The sequence below is a fragment of the Bos mutus genome, chromosome X (genome assembly GCF_027580195.1).
Source record: "Bos mutus isolate GX-2022 chromosome X, NWIPB_WYAK_1.1, whole genome shotgun sequence".
Lineage (NCBI taxonomy): Eukaryota > Metazoa > Chordata > Mammalia > Artiodactyla > Bovidae > Bos > Bos mutus.
The window spans coordinates 93,927,933-93,951,564 of record NC_091646.1 but is presented as its reverse complement, the minus strand read 5'-3'; the positions used below and the strand labels follow the sequence as shown (position 1 = coordinate 93,951,564).

General features: G+C 39.8%; 1 protein-coding gene across 1 annotated transcript in view; it reads left to right on the top strand.

Moving 5' to 3' along the window:
- The first annotated feature begins 1,443 nt into the window (after nt 1–1,443).
- The window catches only part of CYBB (cytochrome b-245 beta chain), a 34,015-nt gene continuing 11,826 nt past the window's right edge, over nt 1,444–23,632 (top strand). The window contains exons 1-8 of the mRNA XM_005889418.3: nt 1,444–1,601; nt 3,763–3,858; nt 5,230–5,340; nt 12,305–12,389; nt 13,182–13,327; nt 15,760–15,950; nt 19,852–19,981; nt 22,381–22,473. Of these exons, the coding sequence (XP_005889480.1) occupies nt 1,557–1,601; nt 3,763–3,858; nt 5,230–5,340; nt 12,305–12,389; nt 13,182–13,327; nt 15,760–15,950; nt 19,852–19,981; nt 22,381–22,473 (897 nt within the window). The 5' untranslated portion in view covers nt 1,444–1,556. The remainder of the gene's footprint in view (nt 1,602–3,762; nt 3,859–5,229; nt 5,341–12,304; nt 12,390–13,181; nt 13,328–15,759; nt 15,951–19,851; nt 19,982–22,380; nt 22,474–23,632) is intronic.

Sequence of the window (23,632 nt, the reverse complement as noted above, 5' to 3'; positions counted from 1 at the left end):
CAGTTTAATTGAACATCCCAGAAGCCAGTGGGCCAAGGAGCCTGGCAAATACAACTCTCTCTAAAACAGAACAGAACAAGGAAAGGGTGAGGAATAGATCCCAGAGCAGAGAGGCAAATTACTGACACATAACTTGATTGTCTGTGTTTCTTTGAATTCATCTCTGTGTGTAACTGAACCATGAAGCTGATTGTCCTTGATGTGGGTTACGCATGATTCAAGAGCCATGCAGAAAGTCATGGTTGAGTACCTTTCCTTAAATATTAAAAGGTGAAAAATAATTACTTTACTCATGGTCACAATTCTGCAGGTTGTCTCAAGTGCTTCAGTAGACACCAACCCAAATAGTTCAGGCCTCTCTCTCTCTCTTTTTTCTTCTTTTTCCCTTTTGCTCCTCCAGTTTCTTCTTTTACCTCTCTACTCTAGCTGTTCTACAATTAGTGCAATTAGTCAACTTTGAACTCATAGTGGCGTTACCACCCTACCCTTGTCTCTTTCATGTCCTGAAGACTGGGTGGGAGTCAGGCGGGGGTTGGGGGGATGCTAAATCTGACTTTTGACATCCACCACGTCGAACATACCTTTCTGACCCTGTTTACCTACCCTGCCTAGAAAAATGACCTGTCAACCTGGGACTACTACAGCCATCCAAACATTTTGGCCTGTTTGTTGTTTTCTTTGCCCATGGTTGTATTGGAAGTGATTTGGGATGGGGTGCCACTGTCAGGCTTTCATGGTCAAAATATGGCCAAATTACTTGGCTTTCAAGTCCCAACTCCACAGTTTCTTAATTGTATGACCTTGGCCAAGTAACTTAACTGCTCTGGGTCTCAGTTTCCTCATATGTAAATGTAATCATAATAATAGAAACTACTTTATAAGGTTGAATATTAGAATTAATTTATTTACATACTGAATTTATATATGTGTGTATATGGGTGCCTTTGTGTGTAGACACACACATAGATGTGTATCAACTTATATATATATATATGTGTGTGTGTGTATGTGTATGTACATACACATACACACACATATGTATCTTAGAAAATTGGCATAATGTAAGCATGGTATAAATATCAGCCATCACTATTGTTATTATTTTTCTCAGTAAGATTATAAATGCTGCTCCAGCCTATCAAAAAAGATCACATCTATCTAATTTTTTTTTTTTAACCTAACACGAAGTCATGGCTAGTTGGGTGACTTTTTAAAAATTGCCATTTGCTAACCAGTCAGTCCAAAAATTAATTCACTGTGTAATTCACTATGAATTACACTGTTATTTGTCTTTAAGTTGTAGAAATTAGTTTCATTTCTCACTACGTTTAATTGTGATTGGATCATTGTAGACTTTTTTTCTGTCTTTTTTTTTTTGTGGTTTAAAAATTTAAATTTGTTATGGAAACAAGCTTTTCAGTTGACCAATGATTAGCTAATTTCTGATAATAGAAAAGGAAACAGATTGCCCCAAGGCTGCTGTTTTCATTTCCTCATGGGAAGAAGAAGCATAGCAGAGAAGAAAGGCAAACTCAAGGCATTGAACCTCTGCTACCATGGGGAACTGGGTTGTGAATGAGGGCATCTCCATCTTTGTCATTGTAAGTACCAATAAGAAAGAAATTACAAATTCTCTAACTTGTCTATGTTCTCTTGAAAATGAAAATAGAGCAAAGCTTTATTTCATTCTTTTGAGAAATTGTGTTGAAACTTATTTATGTGAACATGCATCCATCTGATGGATATAGAATGAGTCCATTCTTCCAGATTTACTCATGGAAGGAATGTATCTAGGGGCTCACTTTGCCTAGTTTATTTCTGGGATTTTTTAGAAGTACTAAATTAGCCAGCATTTCACAGTGGGAGTAGAAGACATTTCATGATGACGATCCCTGAATATGAATTGGTTACAATGTTTACTTAGAAGCAAGTTTTTCTATTTTTTATGTACTTATACCACCTAAAAATGGGCAATTGAAACTTTATACAGTTTTCCAAATAACAAATACAAGATTGGCTGATGTACGGGAAATTGGCCTGTATTTTCAGTAATTACACCAAAAATAATTGAATTTCTCAATTTTCTCTTTTTAAGAAGTATCTTCTTTCTTCTGAGGTAAACTTTAGTTATTTATGAAGTTTTTTTTTTTTCTAAGTCAAGGAAAAGGAATTGAAGTAAACTATCTAGATGTATGTGTATAATGTATGTATGATATATATTACACATAGTTATATATAAATTAATATAATCTATCATGAGAAACAACTTTTAAGTAAAGATATGGCGATTTTTCTAATAGACATGTTGATTTCTTTAGTTTTTAACATAACACGTATTAACTATTATTTTAAGGTGGTGGTCTCAGCAAAGCAATCACAGATGGTTGGGAAGATAGAAATATGATTTATAAGTAGCTTTTCCAGTAGCCAATGAAAGTATTATCCAGATTTTTTAAAAGGACACCTATGAATGAAATTTTTGAAAGAATTGTCATTAAGTAAATATGACTTTTTTAGCTGGAGAGGTAGAAACAAGTGGCACAAATAAAATAAAAGCCACAATATTTTTTTCATTAAAAAAATCCAAATTAACACTAACGAAATACAGAATTGTTCTGAGGACTCAAAGCTCTTAAGTTGATTTCTCATTTCTGTTTTAAGAACAGATGACTCCTATAGAAACTAAGTTCAAATTATACTTTTAGCCCTTACCACAGTTTTCCCAGGGAAATGACCTCCATCTAAATTATGCATTCATATACTTGAAAGTGAAGACACAGCTTGGAAATCAAGAGTAAACATGACAAAGTTAGGAAATGGAGAAGTGGCTTTAGCACCTTCTTCTTTGTAAAGAGAGACTATTTTCCAGCATTGAAGGACATTAAATAAACTGAAAGCTCAGTTAAGAAAAGATAGCCACTGGGGACCTGAAGGTGGAGCACCGGGCAGAGTCATTGTTGGATGCAGTCAGTGCTTGAGATGAAATCAACACTCACAGTCTAGAAGAATCTCCTTTTAATAATAATAATAATAAATCCCATGCCTCTCATCCCCTTGGGCTTCCCAAGTGGCTCTATTGGAAAAGAACCTGCCTGCCAATGAAGGAGACACAAGAGATGCAGGTTCATTCCCTGGGCTAGGAAGATCTCCTGGACGAGGACATAGCAACCCACTCCAGTACTCTTGCCTGGAGAATCACATGGACAGAAGAGCCTGGCAGGCTACGGTCCATAGGGTCACAAAAAGTCAGATACGACTGAAGCAACTTAGCATGCAGTCATCCCCTCATTGATGCTCACTTGAAGCAAAATTCATCAAGTAGAATTAAAGACTTGCCACTAACTGGGGCAAGATGCTGTGTGATGGAGGGAGATCTTCCACCTGTGAGAATTGAGAATCAAACACAGAGTCTTCCTGATGTGAGAGACAGCATAGTAACAGATTCCTTTCCCTTCAAGTCACTTGCTATCATCTATCAACCTAAGAGAAGGAGAAACAAGAAGAGATAGACAGATAATAACGGCATAGTGGCCAAGTAATAGAACAATCACAGGGGACAAGACAGAGTGGAAAGGTTACTACCAAAGTGCAGAGACACCTTTGCAGGAAAGAGCTGGTTCGAAGCTGGTTCCACCCAGCTTTGTAACCACCTTTATTGAGAGCTGTCCATGGGGAGGTCTTGACCCTGGTCTGACTCCAACCTGGTGTGAAATCTGCCTGTTGAAACTTGAAAACTTTACGCAACCATTTCTATTTGTGCAGCTGGTATGGCTGGGAATGAACGTCTTCCTCTTTGTCTGGTACTACCGGGTTTATGATATCCCAGATAAGTTCTTTTACACTCGAAAACTTCTTGGGGTAAGTATAAGTTCCATTTCCCATGGTATTGACTGGCTCCCATGTCTAATCAGAGATTCTTGTTCCTATTCCTCTTAACATTTTAAAGAAATATTCTGACCAACCCAACAGCACCATTGGCCTCAGTCCCTCCATTGCAACCCCCTGAGCAAGAGTCTTTAGGTCTTCCAGTGTGGGACAAACAAAAGGGTGGCAGAAGGTCCCAGCAGCAACCTTCCCCTCCCAAGAACTACTGTGCACCTGTTTAGCTTAAAGGAGAAATCTAATACTCACTCTGGAATAGATGGCCAGGTTGAAGAGATCCATCCAGGGTGACACAGGTAGCACAAGTGGGACTTCCTGTATTCTCTAAATCATCTGATTCCTACTACCTTTTTCATGAAAAGCCCTAGTGACATGTTATGAAATAATCTTCAGGAAATAAGCCTCTCCCTACATATGGAGCCTTTGAGGAACTTGCCCAAAGGTCACATCCGTTGACTAGACTGGCGGAGCAAAGGCCCCTGTGTTTCCTTGGGTCCATTAGCATTCTCAGTTTCCTTGAACTGCCAGAGTTCTTCTTCATAAACAAAATAATTACAATTAGGGCTGCCTCAGAGGATGTCATTTGTTACATCATGCTGAAACCACAAATTGATTACTTAATGATACTAATTATAATATGTATTATGCATCATATGCATAAATATTATAGCATATAATTATACTATGTTATTATAATTGTTGTTAATTTATTCAGGTTGATGCTTAAAAGGATGATTTCCTTTTGCATTTTCCTCCCCCCTATTTAATTGCATATATGCAGTTTCTTTAGGCATTACAAGGAACAGTTTTAATGCCAAAGCATTACACCATACCTACTTAGTTACTGTTGAGGTTAGTCTAAGTGCTAAGAAAATCTTCTTTACAAAGCCCCAGTTTCTATACTGAACTCTAATTAATGATATGCATACCAAAGTATTTAGGAGGAAGTGAACTGATGTCTGCAACTTGGAAATGCATCAAAAATAAGATGCACTGATGGATACAGAGGTAGGCAGATGAATGGATAGATTAATGGACATGTGCTAAAGCAAGCTTCATAAAATGTAAAAGGTAGAATCTGGGAAATGAATAAACAGGTATTCATTGTGAAATTATTTCAGATTCTCTTTGTGTTTGAAAATGTTCATAATAAAAATGTTGGGGTGGGGAGCGAGACCTTAAAAATAAATCCTTGGCTCTGAAGAACCTTCGTTCCCAGATAACTTGATGTCTCTGGAGTGTGGTCCTCATGTTTGCTGGGAAGCCTGGGGGTTGGGGGGCCGGAGTGAGATGGGGGGGTGTTCTGGGCTCACAGGAGTCACCTGCTTTTCATCCTGCCCTTTCCAGTCAGCGCTGGCCCTGGCCAGAGCCCCTGCAGCCTGCCTGAATTTCAACTGCATGCTGATTCTGCTGCCTGTCTGTCGAAATCTGCTCTCCTTCCTCAGGGGTTCCAGTGCGGTAAGAACCAACGTTTACAAAGTTTGAGTTCCTCAAAATTTCGAAGGCCATCAAGCTCAACGCCCTTTTATAGGAAAAGCAAACCAAGGGTTTATGAGAATTCCAACCACTGTATAATATTCATTATACAAGAAAGCCATGCTTGATTCTCTAGTTTATTTTTATATTATCTGTCGATGGAGCTCCCTGAGACAACCTTTTAACCTGGAACAGACATTGAAAACAAAACAAACCCCCCCAAAAAACAAAACAACCAATCTACCTATACCTCCACAATAGCAAAAAAGTACATGTACACACACACAGATATACATAATATGACATATATATATATATGTATACATATAGAAATTAATGAGACTGATGTGAAATTTGGGGATTAATCTCATAGTGTCATGTTTTTAAAAATGTTTAAGTCAGAGAAAATCTCTTTGGTGGATAATATCCCAAGAAGATGGGAACAATGAGCCATGAGTCACTATGCAATGAATGTGACAGGTGTTTGGTCCATGGAATTGAGGAGTTCAGAGCTTTCTAAATGCCCCAGGCTCCTTCACCCTCGCTTCAACAGTCTACTGAACCCCTAATATACTATGCTGGAAGAAAAAGATTATGTAGGAAGGACTTTTGTAATCTGTAAAATGGTATACAAATTTCTTATTGTTATACAAAGATGAGAAGCAAGGAACTTGGAATCTACACACATAATCAAATATTATACAAAGCAAAATGTGATGGGTCCCACAAAATGTTACAAAGAAGGAGCTACAGGGAATCAAGCAAAGGCAAAGGAAATTGTATCAGGTGGTGCAGGGGATGAAAAAAGAATTCTTAGAGAAGGTGGCATCAGATATGGGCATAAAGGATAAAAATAAGCCTGTAGAAGATATAAAGCACAGGAAATGGTGAAGAAATCATATTGAAAGTCCTGTGTGATCATGACTTATGGCTTCTCTTTGGCAGTGTTGGCCATTCCTGACCACACCACAGAGGGTAGCTCTTCCAAACTTAGGGACTGATGCCTGGGAGGACCCATTCCACTGCTCATTAGTGACTAGTTGCCTCTGTTTGGGGGCTTCCCTGCTGGCTCAGTGGTAAAGAACCTGCCTGCAATGCAGGAGACCCAGGTTCAATCCCTGAGTCAGGAAGATTCTCTGGATTAGGAAATGGCAACCCACTCCAGTATTCTTGCCTGGAAAATCCCACGGACAGAGGAGCCTGGTGAGCTACAGTTCATGGGGTTGCAAAGAGTTGGACATGACTTAGCACGCATGCAGCCTCTGTTTTTCCTTTTAATAAAATGTTCCTTTTATATTAAATAGCTTTTTAAAAAATTACCTATTAAATAGAAGTCATTTATAGTGGAGAGAAGCAAGCAATCTACTTTGATGAGAGTGAAGGATTTTAAATGGTAGATACCTGAGGTCAAGTTGGAGCTTTGCTAGTAAACTTGGATCTGAAATGTATAGCTTAGGTGTTAATCTTAATTGATAATCAGTGACTCTGTGGGGGAAGGAAAGTGATCTAAACTGTCAATAACAATTAGAACTTGCCTTGAACTCTACCTCGCTTTTCCTTAGTCTTACTAAATTCACATTGATCCTAAGGAGATTTTTTTTTTTAAGAACAATACAACACTTGATTTACAAATATAGGGTTAACAAGCCATAACTAACACATTGATCACAAGGATTTCTAAAATAATCTTCTCAACCTAAGAAACCACAGAGGTAGAACTCCATTTGATGGAAAAGTTTTCTTTTTTATTGAACTATAATTGATTTACAGTGTTGTGTTAATCTACACTGTATACCAAAGTGACCAAGTTATACATATATATACATTCTCCTTTATATTCTCTTCCATTCTAGTTTATCACAGGACACTGACTATAGTTCCCTGCTCTCTACAGTAGGACCTTGTTGTTCATCCATTCTAAATGTAATGATTTACGTCTGCTAGTACCGAACTCCATCCCTCCCCAACACTCCTCCCTTTTGGCAACTGCATGTCTGTTCTCTGTTTCTGCAATTCCATTTCTGTTTGTAGATAGCTTCATTTGTGTCATATTTTAGATTCCACATATATGGGGTTTTTCTTTCTCTTTCTGACTTCTTTCACTTAGGATGATGATCTCTAGGTGCATCTAGGTGCATCTAGGTGCTGCATTTCGTTCTTTTTATGGCTGAATAATATTTCATTGTATATGTGTACCACATCTTCTTTATGCATTCATCTGCTGATGAACATTTATTTAGGTTGTTTCCATGTCTCAGCTACTGTAAACAAATGCTGCTGTGAACATAGGGGTACATATCTTTTTGAATTATAGTTTTGTCTGGATATATGCCAAGGAGTGGATTTGCTGGATCATATGGCAATTGAAAAGTTTTCTTGAAGGGCGACCTGTAAAGTACAACATCTGGACATTTTCTAAATGAAGTTCAGGGACTGTAGCTGTTTTATTCTCTCCCAATACCTCCTGTTCAAATAGTTTCTATTTAGAGGAAGTAAACCCTGAGAAACAGGCAGTGTTTTCACCAGGACAGCCTGTTAAGAAATCCTTGTTACTCCACAGGCTCAGATTGCACTGCCATTTCGTGACTATGATCAGCACATGTTGTAATGGCCACTTTTAGGGTTCCTGTGACCTTAAGGGAGTGAAGATTCTAATGAGGGTCTCTAAAGACAAGGGTGAAATGAGGCTGTTCTTCAAATTGCAAAGAAGTTCAGCTCTCTAACGAGAGAGACCTGTACATCAAAGAATGCATTTTTCAAAAATGAGGAGCAAGTCACATTCTTTTATAGATGGGGTGTGTCTTCCTTCCAGATTTCCCAACCTGAAATGTGAACTTGGCAAAGAACCTTCTTTTTTGATTAGGATTAAAATGAATGGACATACTGTGACTCACTGGAAATGGTAACAGCTGCCACTTACTGAGTCTTCATAAAATTACCTCCATGAAATCTGCATGTCAGGCCAGTGAGGTGGGGATGAAATTCAGTGAGAGTGTTGAGGTTCCAACCCAGGTGTTTGTGCCCCCAGAGCCTGTTCATTTTCCCACTTGCCACCTAAACTCAAAACTCTTGTGGTGCTGTTATAGCCTTAGGAAGTCCATCAAATATATGAATGTTTGGGCAGGCTTAATAACCTAACCTAGAAGTGGCAAGGATGTCATAGATTCAAGGATTTATTAGTTGGTCTTTATGAAAACTAAACAGTCACAGAACTTCAGTGTCCAATGGTCTTACTCCTTTAGAGCTGGTTTTATAATCCTTCTGGTTAGCTGGAGAAAGAAAACCCCAGGGTTGGCCTTTCCCAGGGAAGATAGGGATAAACACTCTGAGCCTGCTCTGTTGAGGGAAATGGGGAACAGTGGGATTCAGCAGACAGACGTCCCTAAAGAAACCTTAACAACCTCAGCTTGGATGGAAGTTCTAGTCTGAAGATCAGAAAGAAACAGAAACGTGAGAGAGTGAGCTCTTTTCTATAACCTTATATAGCCTGAGAGTCAGAAGCTCTCAACGTAGCCCTCTATCCAACATGTGATCCAGGGCAAGGCTCTTAGACTTCCTGTCTCATAGTCATTGTTGTTTTTTTCTCTTTGTTGTTTTTAGCTAAAAAGCAAATGAAATAATGTGAATGTAAGAACAGATATGAATGATATTCTAAAATTGTATTAATTGACTAAGTCTGTCAACTAGTGAGTTGTCACTGAACAAATATTTGTTGAGTGCTAACTATGTGCTAGGCACGGGGACACACAGTGAGTAGAGGATAAGACATGGATGAGCCATGAGCTCAGAGAGCTTAGAGTTTTATGGAAGGGATAGAAGATAAACATGGATTTTAAAATTATAGACAGTGCTATATGAATCCAGTGGTGATCTTCATATTTATCGCACATTCTAATGCTTCCAGGTTTCTGTCAGCTTCTTTGCCTGAGTTCTGTAGAGTCAAGGCTGGCTTTGCAATTTCTCTCAAATTGCATATAGATATCTAATTCAGATTCATTTATGGCATTTGTGGTGAGACCAGGTGAACATAAAATAGAACTTTAAAGTTTCCGTAACACTCATGTTACAGAAGCTTATGTTACGCTCCATTACATATGCACTTCTTTGTAGTTCTGTTTCTTAACTTTTTAAAATTTTTTTACGCTTGCAGTTTGAATCAAGTGTAGAAATCTGCCAAGGTGACTCAGTAATCTCCCTAGCACTTGAATGTTAGCTTATTGAGATTGAGCAAGGCTCTAGCTGACAGTAACAGAGGGCCTCCCCGTTATAAGTCAATGGAGTGGAAGTTCCCTGATGGTCCTGTAGCTAAGGCTCCATGCTCCCAAAACAGGGGCCCAGGATTCAATCCCTAGTTAGGCAAGTAGATCCTGCATGCCTCTACTGAGGATCCCTCATGCCACAACTAAGACCCAGCACAGCCAAATAGATAAATATTTTTCTAAAAAAAAGAAGTCACTGGTCATTCAGTGAAGAAGCTATGGTGCATGATGGAAGCTTGGGTCATTAGTAGGTGGCTGGTGGTAATTCACAAGTGACTCAAAAGCATAAAAATGGTATCTGCATGGTAGCGAGGAAGAATAAAGCCCTGGGCAGTCACAGGCATCAAAGCCCTCCCTTCCCAACCAACCATCTCACCACCACCCCTCCTTGTCAGGAAACAATGAGGAAATTGTATCTGGAAGCCTGGTATAATCATGATATATGGCTTCTCTTTGGATGTGTTTGCCATTCCTGACCACATTATAGAGGGTGGCTAGGAAAAAAATGAGGGATTGGTGCCCTAGTAGGACCCCATTTTACTAACCCATTAGTGACTACAAGTCTCTGGTTTTCCTTTTAATAAAATGTATATGGTGGTGGTTTAGTCACTAAGTCGTGTCTGACTCTTACAACCCCATGGACTATAGCCCACCAGGCTCCTCTGTCCATGGGGATTCTCCAGGCAAGAATACTGGAGTGGGTTCCCATTCCCTTCTCCAGGGGATCTTCCCTACCCTGGGATCAAAGCCAGGTCTCCTGCTTGGCAGGAAGTTTTTTTTTTTTTTTTTTTTTTTTACCACTGAGCCATCTGGGAAGCTTCAGTTTTGTTATCTGTAAAATGAAAATAGTAATATTTATCTGGTTATATTAAATGGTGTAGTGATTATGGATAAGCTGCCTATCTCATAGAAGGCACTCAACAAAGCCTAATTGTTTTTTTCCCTTTTTCTGAAATAGTAATATTTATCTGGTTATATTAAATGGTGTAGTGATTATGGATAAGCTACCTGTCTCATAGAAGGCACTCAACAAAGCCTAATTGTTTTTTTCCCTTTTTCTGGAATCATGCGTCTTCCTTACTAGTATTTCTGCAGTTTCAGGAATCTGCTTTCATGATCCAAACAGCCTGACCTCCCTAAATGTAACTAACTCCAAGATAGTGGAGTAAGCACAATTTTCCATATAATTCTATTTTTTCTGTAAAACCAGAATATTTTATTAAAAATAAGTAAGTCAAATATTTAATACCCCTGTATTGAAATTAAACATGTTTGCTGCTGCTGCTGCTGCTGCTGCTGCTAAGTCGCATCAGTTGTGTCCGACTCTGTGCGACCCCATAGACGGCAGCCCAACAGGTTCCTCTGGCCCTGGGATTCTCCAGGCAAGAATACTGGAGTGGGTTGCCATTTCCTTCTCCAATGCATGAAAGTGAAAAGTGAAAGTGAAGTCGCTCAGTCGTGTCCGACTCTTTGCGACCCCATGGACTGCAGCCCACCAGGCTCCTCCATCCATGGGATTTTCCAGGCAAGAGTACTGGAGTGGGATGCCATTGCCTTCTCCGTAAACATGTTTAGAACCAGTTATTTATAATACCTAAGTTTTTTGTTTTGTTTTGGGGTTTTTTTGCTTTGGTCTCCTTAAAAGTTTTCTGAATCTATATGCCAGTACATCTACCCTTGGAAACAAAGCAGCCAGAGCGAGCACTTGACCCCTTTTCAGGAAAACAAGGTTCTGATTCAACCAAAAAGCAGAATTTTTCTCTATTTTGGGCGATGACCTGAATCCAGATTGAAGCATTGAAACCCACAGCCTCTAACATATGTTCATAAGAAAACTACACTAACCAATTGGCCATAATTCCATTGTAATGCCAAGGTAATCATAAAAGGTATGAAATATCAGATTGTTGATATCTCTAGCATCAGGGAACTGGGGTTTAGACACCAGCCAACTCTGTCACTTATTAACTATGAAACCTAGGGGAAGGTAACCTCTCTATGCCTATCATATGGTGATAATAATGGTACCTCCCACATAGAATTAATGTAAGAATGAAATGAGTCAATGCATGTAAAACACTTCCGCACAAGCTCTTTGTAAATACCCTTGGCTATTATTATTTTTGCTGTGATTGCTTTAATGATTTCCCTTGTTTTGTTGTCTCTATCAACATGTGCAGGTGGACACTTTTCTACCTCTCATAGTGTGTATTTCCTGGAAGGGTGCTATTCTAAAACTATTCACTTGTAGAACTGTTCATTTGTCTGTGTCCCCACTGGACCTTCAGATCTTTTGAGGGCATCCCTGTCCTTATAGAATTTCTATATCCTCTCTTTATTGAATAAATTAATCTGAACTAGAAGCTATGTAGTTAGATGCTTTCTGTCCAAATTCATATTTTATACAATTAAGCAATGAATTCCATGCGAGGCTTTTTATGTTAATAGTATGAGAACCTAAAACATTGCTTAAGCCAACCATGCTACTCATTGGCTGTTTGACCTATCTGAGCCTCAGTTTTCTTATCTGTCAAATGGGTAGGATGATATAGGTTTGGTTTTTTTTGTTTGTTTGTTTGTTTTTTAGAGAATTGGTTGTAATAATTATATGAGAAAATATGTGTCTAATATCTGGCACAGAGAAAATTTTCTTGTTAACAATTACTGTTTTTCCCTTTAATCCAAAGTGCTGCTCAACAAGAATTCGGAGACAACTGGACAGGAACCTCACCTTTCATAAAATGGTGGCATGGATGATTGCACTTCACACTGGTAAGTTCATTCAGATATTTGAGATTGCAAAGAAAACTTGGAACCAGAGTTTTCCCTCTAAGATACTTTTAAAATAAGAGATCAGCCTTTGCAGGTAGGTTGAGGTATTTTTTTGAACGAGTTCTGTTAGAAAAATATTCAACACTCTTTCTGCCATCCCAACATTAGGATTTATTCCTTCAAGTCTTAAAACGTTATTCCCTAAGGCTCTTCTGATAAAATCCCAGTGCACTCTCCCTTTTCCACACTTTTTAATGTGAAAATTGTTTGTTAGTTCACATATAAGAGTTTTGTTCATTCATTTTTAAAAAAAAATACTTGGTTGAACATATAGATTCATGGATTTCTTGCAGTAACCCTACAAGGACCATAGCCCATAAATTGAGAATCTAAGATAGACATTATAAGCTAAACGTTTTATTTTTATTATTTTTATATATGTATATATCATAGTATTCATGTATTTATATGTGTTAAATATTTTGTTTTATTATTATAATTATTAAGAAAGTGGTGTTAGTGTAAGAAGGGATCCTTATCAAATCTCCACTACTTTATTATAGAGTCAGGAAATGGCAACCCACTCCAGTATTCTTCCTGGAAAATTCCTTGGACAGAGAAGCCTGGCAGGCTACAGTCCATGGGATCACAATGAGTCAGACATGATTGAGGGACTGAGCACCACACAGACACACACACACACACACACAGGGACTGTAGCCAGAAACTCAGCTCCAAATAAAATTATGTACACCACTCACCCTCTTTGTTTCTCTTCTCTGCTCTCTTTAGCAATTCATACCATTGCACATCTATTTAATGTGGAGTGGTGTGTGAATGCCCGAGTCAACAATTCTGATCCTTATTCAATAGCACTCTCTGACATTGGAGATAAGCCTAATGAAACTTACCTCAATTTTGTTCGACAGAGAATCAAGGTAAGCCTCTAATTTCCTAATTCAGATGTTCTCTAGACTATTAAAACTGAGGATTCGATTTCAGTGAGTGAACAGTTTTACTTGATCAGAACAGCAACAATGACAAAAGTAGACTAACTATATCAGAGGGCCGGGTCTGTAGGTTCTAAGAATGTGGGCACAGAAAAAAATGCCTCCCATACTCCTGATGCTAAATGTGGAAGGTCACGAGATGTTTTCCAGTTTCTTAAACTCACCTGTAAGAACAAGTATACACGAAGCCTGGAGCAACTCAGGCTTATCCTTGACAAGGCCCAGCAGTCAAAGAAAGCCAGGAACATCGTCTAGTCAAACAAACTTGGGTTTATTACTTACTGCAGCAAAGAAACCTCACACTCTGAGGAAATCTGGGGTTTCTCAGGAGGATGTTGAGAAAGGCTTGTTGTGGGATTTGTGTCAGATGATTTGGGAGGGGTTTCAGAAAACAAGCATTTGCTCTGGGTCAGATTCAGTCCAGAATTGGGGATAGTTCCAGCATTAGGTATCTTAATAATTTTTTTTTTTAGGAGGCAGAAGAATGGGGCTAAGTCTGTAATAGGCTAAGAAGCAGCAGTCTTGCATGTGTTTGTCTTGACTGGTCTTGAATGACAAGGTCACAGAATGACCTTGTTTGATGTTGGTGTTCTATGAAACTGTTTATGTGAAATAGGGAAGCTTCTGGCTGAGGTGTTAATACCAGGTCAGCCACCAGCTGACACCCATCAGCAATGCTTTTCCTCTTCCTTGCTTACAACATCTGAGAGGTGGCCTCTGTCTGCTAATTGCTCCAGCAGCAGCCATATGGGCAATCCATAGGCAAGGATTTCTTCCTTTCCAGTAGTTGCTAGAGCCTTCTACACTCAGAGGGGAGAAGGTCAAAATCATCTTCATGTGCCCAGTGGTTGGGTAGGATAGCTGAATCAAATCACTCACTGTACACTGAATTCTAAACACATTTTCTTGTCTGTTAGATTACCAAAAAAGTCCTTTAATTTTGCAGAAATCATTATCCTCAGGCTGATATTAAAAAACATGATCTATTTAGGGACAGAATTAAACAGCATCAAATAAAATAGGAATTCTTTTCTCTGATGTCTTGGATGACTTTTCTTTTATGTATACAATGATACATAGAGGTGGCACTGCGAACATATCCAGCGAGCTGGCACTGCAGTGCTGGGCCCAGATCACTCTTCTGATGTCTGTGCTCCCCCGCCCTTCTGTGTGCTTTCATTTTCAATTGTCTGTATTTGTGTTTCTTCCTCAGAGGAAGGGGCTACTGGGGCTACTGAGGCCCTTTGCCCACCAGCTCCAAGATCTGAAAGGGCCTAGATAGCTATCTTGCTGAGCTGATCTTAACCAATAACTGATGGGTTCGGGCCACAAAAACCCAGCTTCTTTGCCTCTAGTCAGGCTAAACACTGAGGTGTGTTTGACCCTCTGCAGTTTCCCTGCAGCATCAGGCTTAAGATTTGGCCCAAGATCACCCTCTCGGAAAGGACCCTGATGCAGGGAAAGATTCAAGGCAAAGGAAAAGGAGGCAGCAGAGGATGAGATGGTTATATAGCATCACCGACTCAATGGACATGAATTTGAGCAAACTCCGGGAGATAGTGGAAGACAGAGGAGCCTGGTGGTCTGCAGTCCATGGGACATGACTAAGCCACTGAACACCACCACCCTCTTATTTGATTTGACATGTTCCTCTTTCCTGTCCTGTTAACCATTCTCTTACCAGTTTCTTCAGGAGCACATTCTTTCAAAATCACTTACCCATGAATCCGCATCTCAGGATCTGCTTTGGAGGAACATAGCTTAAGATGTGGCATATGCCCAGAATATTTTTACAAGCTAAGCATTATGACACTTTCCAAATCAAAGTGGGAAAAGAGCTTCTGACCCTTTTAAGACATAGAGTTGACAAATGTCCTTTTTTTCTGATACTGAGAACTACTTCTGTATATCAGTTGATATTTCCTATGACACTTCAACCATGTAAGACTTTTAATTTGGAACTATCCATTCTAATTCTATATGGGCTTCCCTGATGGCTCAGCGGTAAAGAATCCTCCTGACAGTGCAGGAGACGTGGGTTCGATCCCTGGGTCAGGAAGATCCCCTGGAGAAGGAAATGGCAACCCACTCCAGTATTCTTGTCTGGAGAATTCCATGGACAGAGGAGCTTAGTGGGCTACAGTCAATGGAGTCACAAGAGAGTCAGCCACAGCTGAGAGATTAAACAACAACAATTCAAAGTCTATACCACCCTGTTGAGGGATGGTTAGGATTATCTAAAGAGGGAAAGAACATACCTATTGCCCTATTCATTGGACACTGTATAGATAGGGAGTCCTGCATCTGAGAGCATACAAATAATGTGTGTGTGTTTGTGTCTGTGTCTGTGTATTTTACAGAATCCTGAAGGAGGCCTGTATGTGGCTGTGACTCGGTTGGCAGGCATCACTGGAGTCGTCATTACACTGTGCCTGATATTAATTATCACATCCTCCACCAAAACCATCCGGAGGTCTTATTTTGAAGTGTTTTGGTACACACACCATCTCTTTGTGATCTTCTTCATTGGTCTCGCCATCCATGGAGCTCAGTGAGTATTTAAACTCCAAGGCCAAGTACTTTATGCCCCTCAGTTCCCAGATGTGGTGCTCTGTTAGAGGCACAATGACCTTGTCTTGGTGTGATCAGCCTGTCTGTTGAGAGAATAAGAGGTGAAAACAGAAGTCACTTTGATAAAAACCACTGAGTACCACTTTAGTTTCTGGTATGCAACTCATAACTATTCATAGTGCAGTTATTTATAGCAAGCTTGAAAAATACACCAAAGTTTTGAATATCTTTGCAAGCATATATAAAGCATGCTGAGAGTGCTGGTAGAGTCTTGGATGTCCGCAATGATGTTTCCCATGGCTTAATCCCTCATAAATTAGACAAACTCCCAAACCAGGGAGGGTAATGATTCATCAGGTGAAAGGGTCTGCTGTAGTTCAATGAGTTTTGATTCAAACCAATCATTCACTGATTACCTACCATATATGAGGACCCATCTCAGACACAGTGGGGAATACTAGAACGAGAAACACATGGTTATTGCCTTCAAGCATCCTAACATAATAAAGGGAAGACCTAGCTTCTATTGAGCATCTGTGACAGCCATGTTTCTTTTAACCTGTAAAAGGGAGACATGCTCTTACTGTCCTCATTTCCTGGGGAAATGATAGACAAGGAAACAGACTAAAAAAGGGTAAGTACAGGGTTGGCCAGAAAGTTAATTTGGCTTTTTCTGTACCATACTATGGACAAACCCAAATGAACTTTTTGACCAACCCAGTATGTAGCCAAGCCATCACCAGTTTATCAGTGGTTTAGATGGGATTGGAGCTCAGAGGGGCTAAGGCAGGCAGCGATGAATCTGTCCTAGAGACACTCAGTGCCTGGATGTGCGGTTGAGAGAGTTTGCCTTATTGGGACCCCTGTTTCATACCAGGCTTCCTTTTTCTACTGTTTCACACTAGCCTATTCTCCCACCTGCACGCAAAAGCAGGCCCGGGAAGTTCCCCAGTGGGTACGGGGCTGCAGATAACTAAGAGTAGAGGAAGTAGGTGCTCAAGGCTCAGTGACTCTGCTCTGAGTCAAGTCAGCCTAAAAGTGGCTGAGACTTGAGTATGAAAAGGGGAAGAGTGGGGAGAAGCAGCCTGTGGCAACCCCTCATGTGCATTCTTTTTTAAAAAATGTTTTATTGAAATATAGTTGAGGTACCATGTCATGTTAGTTTCAGGTGTATGGCAAAATAATCACTTATACATTCTTTTTCATCTTCTTTTCCATTATGGTTTATTATCAAATATTGAATATATTTCCCTCTCCTCGTGTGCATTCTTGATCAACTTGCAGACCCTGACCCCTGGTCATCCCTTTCTAAGCACTGAAAAATCTGTATAGACAAAGACTCTTTCAGTTCAGTTCAATCACTCAGTCATGTCCTACTCTTTGTGACCCCATGGACTGCAGCATGCCAGGCTTCTCTATCCATCACCAACTCCCGGAGCTTACTCACACTCATGTCCATAGAGTTGATGATGCCATCCAACCATCTCATCCTCTGTTGTCCCCTTCTCCTCCCGCCTTTCTTTATAGTGCAAGTCTCACATCCATCCATGACTACTGGAAAATCCTCTTAAACCAATGAGTATCTTTAAATGGGACTCGGTCATCATCCAGTTGTTTCAGAGAATCCTAGAGAAAAAAAAAATTAATCTCTTCCCCTCTCTAGCTGAGTAATTCCGCCACTTTACATTTGTATAGATTCATAGATGTGTATCTTTTTTTTTTTTTTTTTGTGGCCACGGATCATGTGGTGTCTTAGTTCCCAACCAGGGATTGAAACTGTGCCCCCTACATTTGAAGTGCAGAGACTTAATCACTGGACTGCCAAGGAAGTCCCTCACAGATATGTATCTTACTGTGGAGCAGGCCGAGGACAGATATGTTCCCTGTTCTCCACCTGAGGAAAATCTGCCACTTACACTGGTTGACTGATTACTTATTTTCATAGCTAGGTAGCAGCTGAACTGGGATTAAAATGCAGGTTTTCTGACTTCCAGTCTTGGCACTGAGAAGAGAAGAAAGTCAGATTTTTTTTTCTATCACTCCCCATGTGATCTTGAGCATTAAGAACTCTAATAGCTATCATTTGTTGGATCAATACTTTGTGTATGGCGTCTTATATGCATCATGCCAATTGATTCCTAAAATAAACTTTTAATGAGGTACTTATGCCTAATCTTATGGGCTTCCCAGGTGGCATTAGGGGTGAAGAACCCACCTTCCAATGCAGGCGACATAAGAGATGCAGGTTCGATCCCTGGTTGGGAAGATCCCCTGGAGGTGGGCATGGAACCCACTCCAGTATTCTTGCATGGAGAATCCCATGGACAAAGGAGCCTGCTACAGTCCATAGGCTCACAAAGAGTCGGGCATGACTGAAGAGACTTAGCACGCACGCACATGCCTATCTTACAGCTGAAGAAACTGAGGCTCAAAACAAGTAAAATAACTTGCCCAATTTGCCACTAAATTAGCAAGGGTGGATGTGGGATGTGAAACCAAGGCTGTCTGGCTTGTGTCCAGAATTGCTTTCACCAAATCATTCTGCTCCTAGTTACCTGGTCTCTCTAAGCCTCAGGGTCCTCATATGTAAAATGAGGGTGCTTACATTTCAGGCCTGTTATGAGAACCAACTGAAATAATTTGTGTACAGTGCCTTTCCCATACCTGGCACATGACAGATGTTCAACACCTGGTAATTCTCTTCCCTAGGACCTAGGGATAGAAAGCGATGGTTAATGACCTTGAAGTACAACATCCTCTGAATATACCAAGTGGCCCAAACTTTTACAAAGGGCCTTCTATGTGTCATCTTATATATTTTGAATTGTTAGTGTTAGTCACTCAGTCATGCCCGACTCTTTGTGACCCCATGAACTGCAGCCCGCTGGGCTCCTCTGTCTATAGGATTTTCCAGGCAAGGATTCTGAAGACCTTGCCATTCATGTTTCTAGAGACCAGAGACCTGACTCTTTCAACTTTGTGCGTCCCTCCACCTGTTCCTACTCAACCTGCATTGTCTTATGTTATAGCAGTTGCTCAATTAATACTTATTGAAGTGAATGGGCTCTGAGCATTTCAGGGAGCATACTATCAGTGTTGATGTCTGTGAGAATGGCATAATCTCCACAAAGTCATCTCAAGTGAATTTCAGCCTTTTGATTTAATTTAGACAATTTTGAAAAAACAAATAAAGTAGCCTCAGGGCTACTGTAGATGGTTGTATAGGTTGTCAACTACACAAGCGTACCTGGCCAATGGGAATGAAATTAGTCCATGCTCTGCTGGCCAAACTCTTTGCCTCTAGGACTGTCCTCAAAGAGGTGGGACATCTTGTTCTAATTTTCAGAAAGACCCTGTACCTGTCAGCAGTTGCTCTTTTAGATTTGCACTTTTTCTGTTTTTGTTTCTAAATGAGAATAATATTTGAAACAGAAGCACAAATGTTGCACTTCAGAAAACATGTATGGATGATCCAAAACTTACCCTGTAGATGTAATGTTACATATAAATATCCTTTGTGCCACCATACATGTTTTTCCTTTTTATTCTTTTTCTCTTTTTTTGGGCTATGCTGTGGAGCATGTGGGATGTGGGATCTTAGTTCCCAGACCAGGGATCAAACCCACATCCCCTGCAGTGGAAGCTTGGAATCTCAGCCACTGGACTGGCAGGGAAGTCCCCATATAATTTTTTTTTTTCTATTGCTAAAGATCATGCATTTTTCCCTTCCTCTAATCTATTTGGAGGGGACAATAAGATATTGCTTGTAAATGAAAAGTATAAGACCCATATTAGAATACTAAAAACATGTCCAGAATCTCAAAAAATTAAGAACTTAATGTCTCATTTCTAAATGGTCAGGTCTTACATTTCCTCCTCAGGCGGATTGTACGTGGGCAGACTGCAGAGAGTTTGATGAAACACCAACCAAGAAACTGTTATCAAAACATCTCACAGTGGGGAAAAATAAAGAACTGCCCAATCCCAGAGTTCTCTGGGAACCCTCCTATGGTACGTACAACCCATTGTTGCTATTATAGTTTCATTACCAATAATCTTCAAACTGCATCTAAGAAATAATACAAATGTCATAGAGTTGTCCATTATGAATGTCATGGAACTGCTAGGATAAGTATCCAGTGTTTTTCTGCTATGCTAATTGTCTAGAATTAGTTCTTGAAAAGTAACCTTTACATTAGTCTGTTATGAGCATCCTGATATAAAACTTGGAAAAGTATTGTTTTTTTAAAGTGCATTTGGATTCAAGAACTTCTATTTCTTCTGGATATGATGGTGATGATAATATCAGTTAATGATTTTCAGAAGGATTCCATCCTGAGCTGAATTGGAAAGCTCAGATAATGATTTATAATATAAGGAGCCAGGAGCCTCCTCAGATACCAGGAAATAAGATTTTCTATCCCTCTTTCAGAGCTGGGTGGAAATTTGTTAGATGGTACATAGGGCTGCCATTAGGCATCAGGAGGTCCTGTCTGTGAATAAAGGAGACTGGAGAGCTAGGTTCATGCCAACACCCAATGGCACTTCATGGTAGAGCAGGAGTGTGGCAAGGGTGACCAAGGGAAAGGATGCTAAAATATTTCTCTTTTGTTGGGAACTCTCAAGAACTCCATTTCTCTGTTCCATAGAGTGAGAAGTGAACCCTATGATTTTCATACCTTTTCCCCCCATTGGCAAGCAATACACATAGTTGGTTATTATGTTAGCTATTGGTATAAAACTAAGCAAAAATCAATGTTTGTATAGGTCTTCTGAAAAGGATCAGTAATTGTGTCCTTAAACACAGTATAATATAAAGGCAAATTTCCCATCCCATTTCTCCTTCCTTTTTCCCTACTGTCCTAATATGAGTACTCTTCCTCTAGAAACAGCATGCTGTCTGAGGACTTAACATCTTTCAGCATCCTTACTTATTAATGAAAGTAACCAGACACATCACTGAACTACCCCCACTACATAGAGACATCAATTGTTGTTGTTGTCGTTGTTTTAGTCACTCAGTCTCATCTGACTCTTTGCGACCCCTATGGACTATAGCCCGCCAGGCTCCTCTGTCCATGGGATTCTCCAGGCAAGAATACTGGAGTGGGTTGCCATTTCCATCTCCCGGGGATCTTCCCAACCCAGGGACCTTCCCAACCCAGGGACTGAACCCACATCTCCTGCATGGCAGGTGGATTCTTTACCGCTGAGCCAACAGGAAAGCCCAGAGTCATCAATAGAAAGGATTAAAAGGGAACTGTATTGCAGGTCCTCTTCTGAGTTGGGGAAGGCACATTTCCTTGAAGACAGCTGGAGTCAGAATGCTACTACCTTAACAGACACGTACCTCAGAAATGCTCCTGGGGTTCTGGGAAGATTAGAGGCGATGTCCAACACCTGGCTCCATTCAATGTGGCCCCAGGTCGCCCCCAGGAAATAGATGGATAATGCTAGATGGTTTGAAAAACCTGACCCATGAAATTGAAGGCCAGTAGCAGAGAATTTATGACCTCCAGGCAGATATTTTTCAACTTTGATTGGAGATAGGGCTATTTGGGTGCTCTCAACTTCCAACAATAAGTTTCTTAAAAATTTTCATAGGAAGATCATAAGTGAGAGTATGGAAAGTCCTCTGGGATTTCTTCCCCTCTTGGAATCCCTTCTGGAATGTCATATTTTAGATGATATCACCTTCTAAAATTCTTTGCTACTTCAGATATTCAACTAGGAACCTAACTGACTGAATCCCAGGATGGATCTGTTTGGTCTAAATAATTTTGGACAGCCAACAATGCCACAGAGTAATTCCAGTGGTCTGAAACATTGCAGATTCTGACAAGAGGGGACTCTAGAAAAAGCTAAAACTCTCTGGATCTGTCCCTATTCAGCAAGTACATTGCTCTGAGAACTTGCAAGAATATTGGAGAAACAGCTAAATTCTTACATGAAATTTCTCATCTTGTGATGAGTTAAGCTTTGACTACGTGACTAAGAGAAAGTAATTGCAATGTTACATTAAAAATATGATGTTGTTGAAATGCTATCCTTTAGAGAAACGTTAATTCCGAAACCAACTTTACTCTGCTGTAGGATTATTGCAACTCCTATTGCAACAGTAGGAGGAAATCCCATTCTTGGGGCAGTTCCTCTTGGGAGAGTTTCATACTGTAGATATAGTTCCCCAATGTGACCAAAGAGAATGTTCATTTTTACTGGCTCAGAAATTTATTTTAACTTCAGGTATTTTCATGCATTCTTTTATGGAAGAAATTTACTAATATAATATCAAATATTTAAACAAGCCCACAAATGTTAGTTGCATTTCTAAAATGTTTTGTCCTCGTGAATCTTTTATTAACTACCACCCCTTAACACATGCTTTTTTTCATTGTTTGTTCTGATTACAGACTTGGAAATGGATAGTGGGTCCCATGTTCCTGTATCTCTGTGAGAGGTTGGTACGGTTTTGGAGATCTCAACAGAAGGTGGTCATCACCAAGGTAGGCACTGGCTTAGGAATGACTATCTAACTATATCATGGACAAGTCTACCCAAGTTCTCTACAACACTGTCAGAACTGTCTTTTACTTGGTTTCTTTTGATTAAACTTAGGGCAGAGCGATGACCTATGGTTTGTTTCAATGCCCCTAGCCTGATAGTCAAATGATTGGACCTTTTCACTGGGGAAACTAGAATTTAACATTTTCTGTTGAAAAATGAATGAAAATGTTTTATGTAAATGAATTTGCGTTGTGTGTGTGTGTGTGTTAAGGGGAGAGGCATGAGGGATGATGTGATTAGTTAAGAGTAAAGGAGCAAAAGAGATGAGTTCAAAAGGTCACAAAGGTCATTTATTGAGCCTTAAAATATTCAGATGCCGAAAAAATCAGGGAACCAGGGCAGGTCTTACTGAAACAGAGATCATTCCCCAGGTCCTCTTTGCCTCCTTCTCTGCTTTGTATGTAGTAACAGAATGTCAGAGTTAATGTCCTCAAAGTCTTCAGTAAGCTAACTAAACTTCATTGAAAGTTGAGTCTGGTAACTTCAAATATATATCGGTTTATTCCCCTCATGTCAATGCTACTTCTTATCACTAAATAAATAAATATCTAACTAAATAAATAGAAATAGAATCACCTTATTATAGTTTCAGGAAACATCAGACAAGACTATTTTTATCAAATAAAATTGAATTCAATTCAGTTCAAAAAGTATTTACCAAAGTTTACAATGGGTTGCTTTTGCAAAACACACAAAACCTTCCTGTCCACCTACCTCTTCTTTCTGGACCTCTATGGCAGGTCATAGGAACGTAGTCCAGCTGGCAATGGAGATCTTGAAATATAGGAAGCCACAACAGTTCTCCTTTTATGATATTTATATTGTATGAGGAAAAGCCCACAGATCAGCAAAAAGATCAACCACAAAATTTCCCTTACTAGACTAAAATGAACTAACCAGACAAGTATTTCTGCTAGGCCTATTTCTAAGGCAAACTTGTTTTCCTGTGAATAAAATGAATATCCATTTTCTTCTCATGTCAACACATGTAAGAAACGAAGTACTCTCCAAAAGTATTTTGTGACTGTGTTGTCCACTAGGACATTTTACTCCCTCCTATCCCAGCGTCGCCTGTGGTGGCAACATTGCGTTATGGTA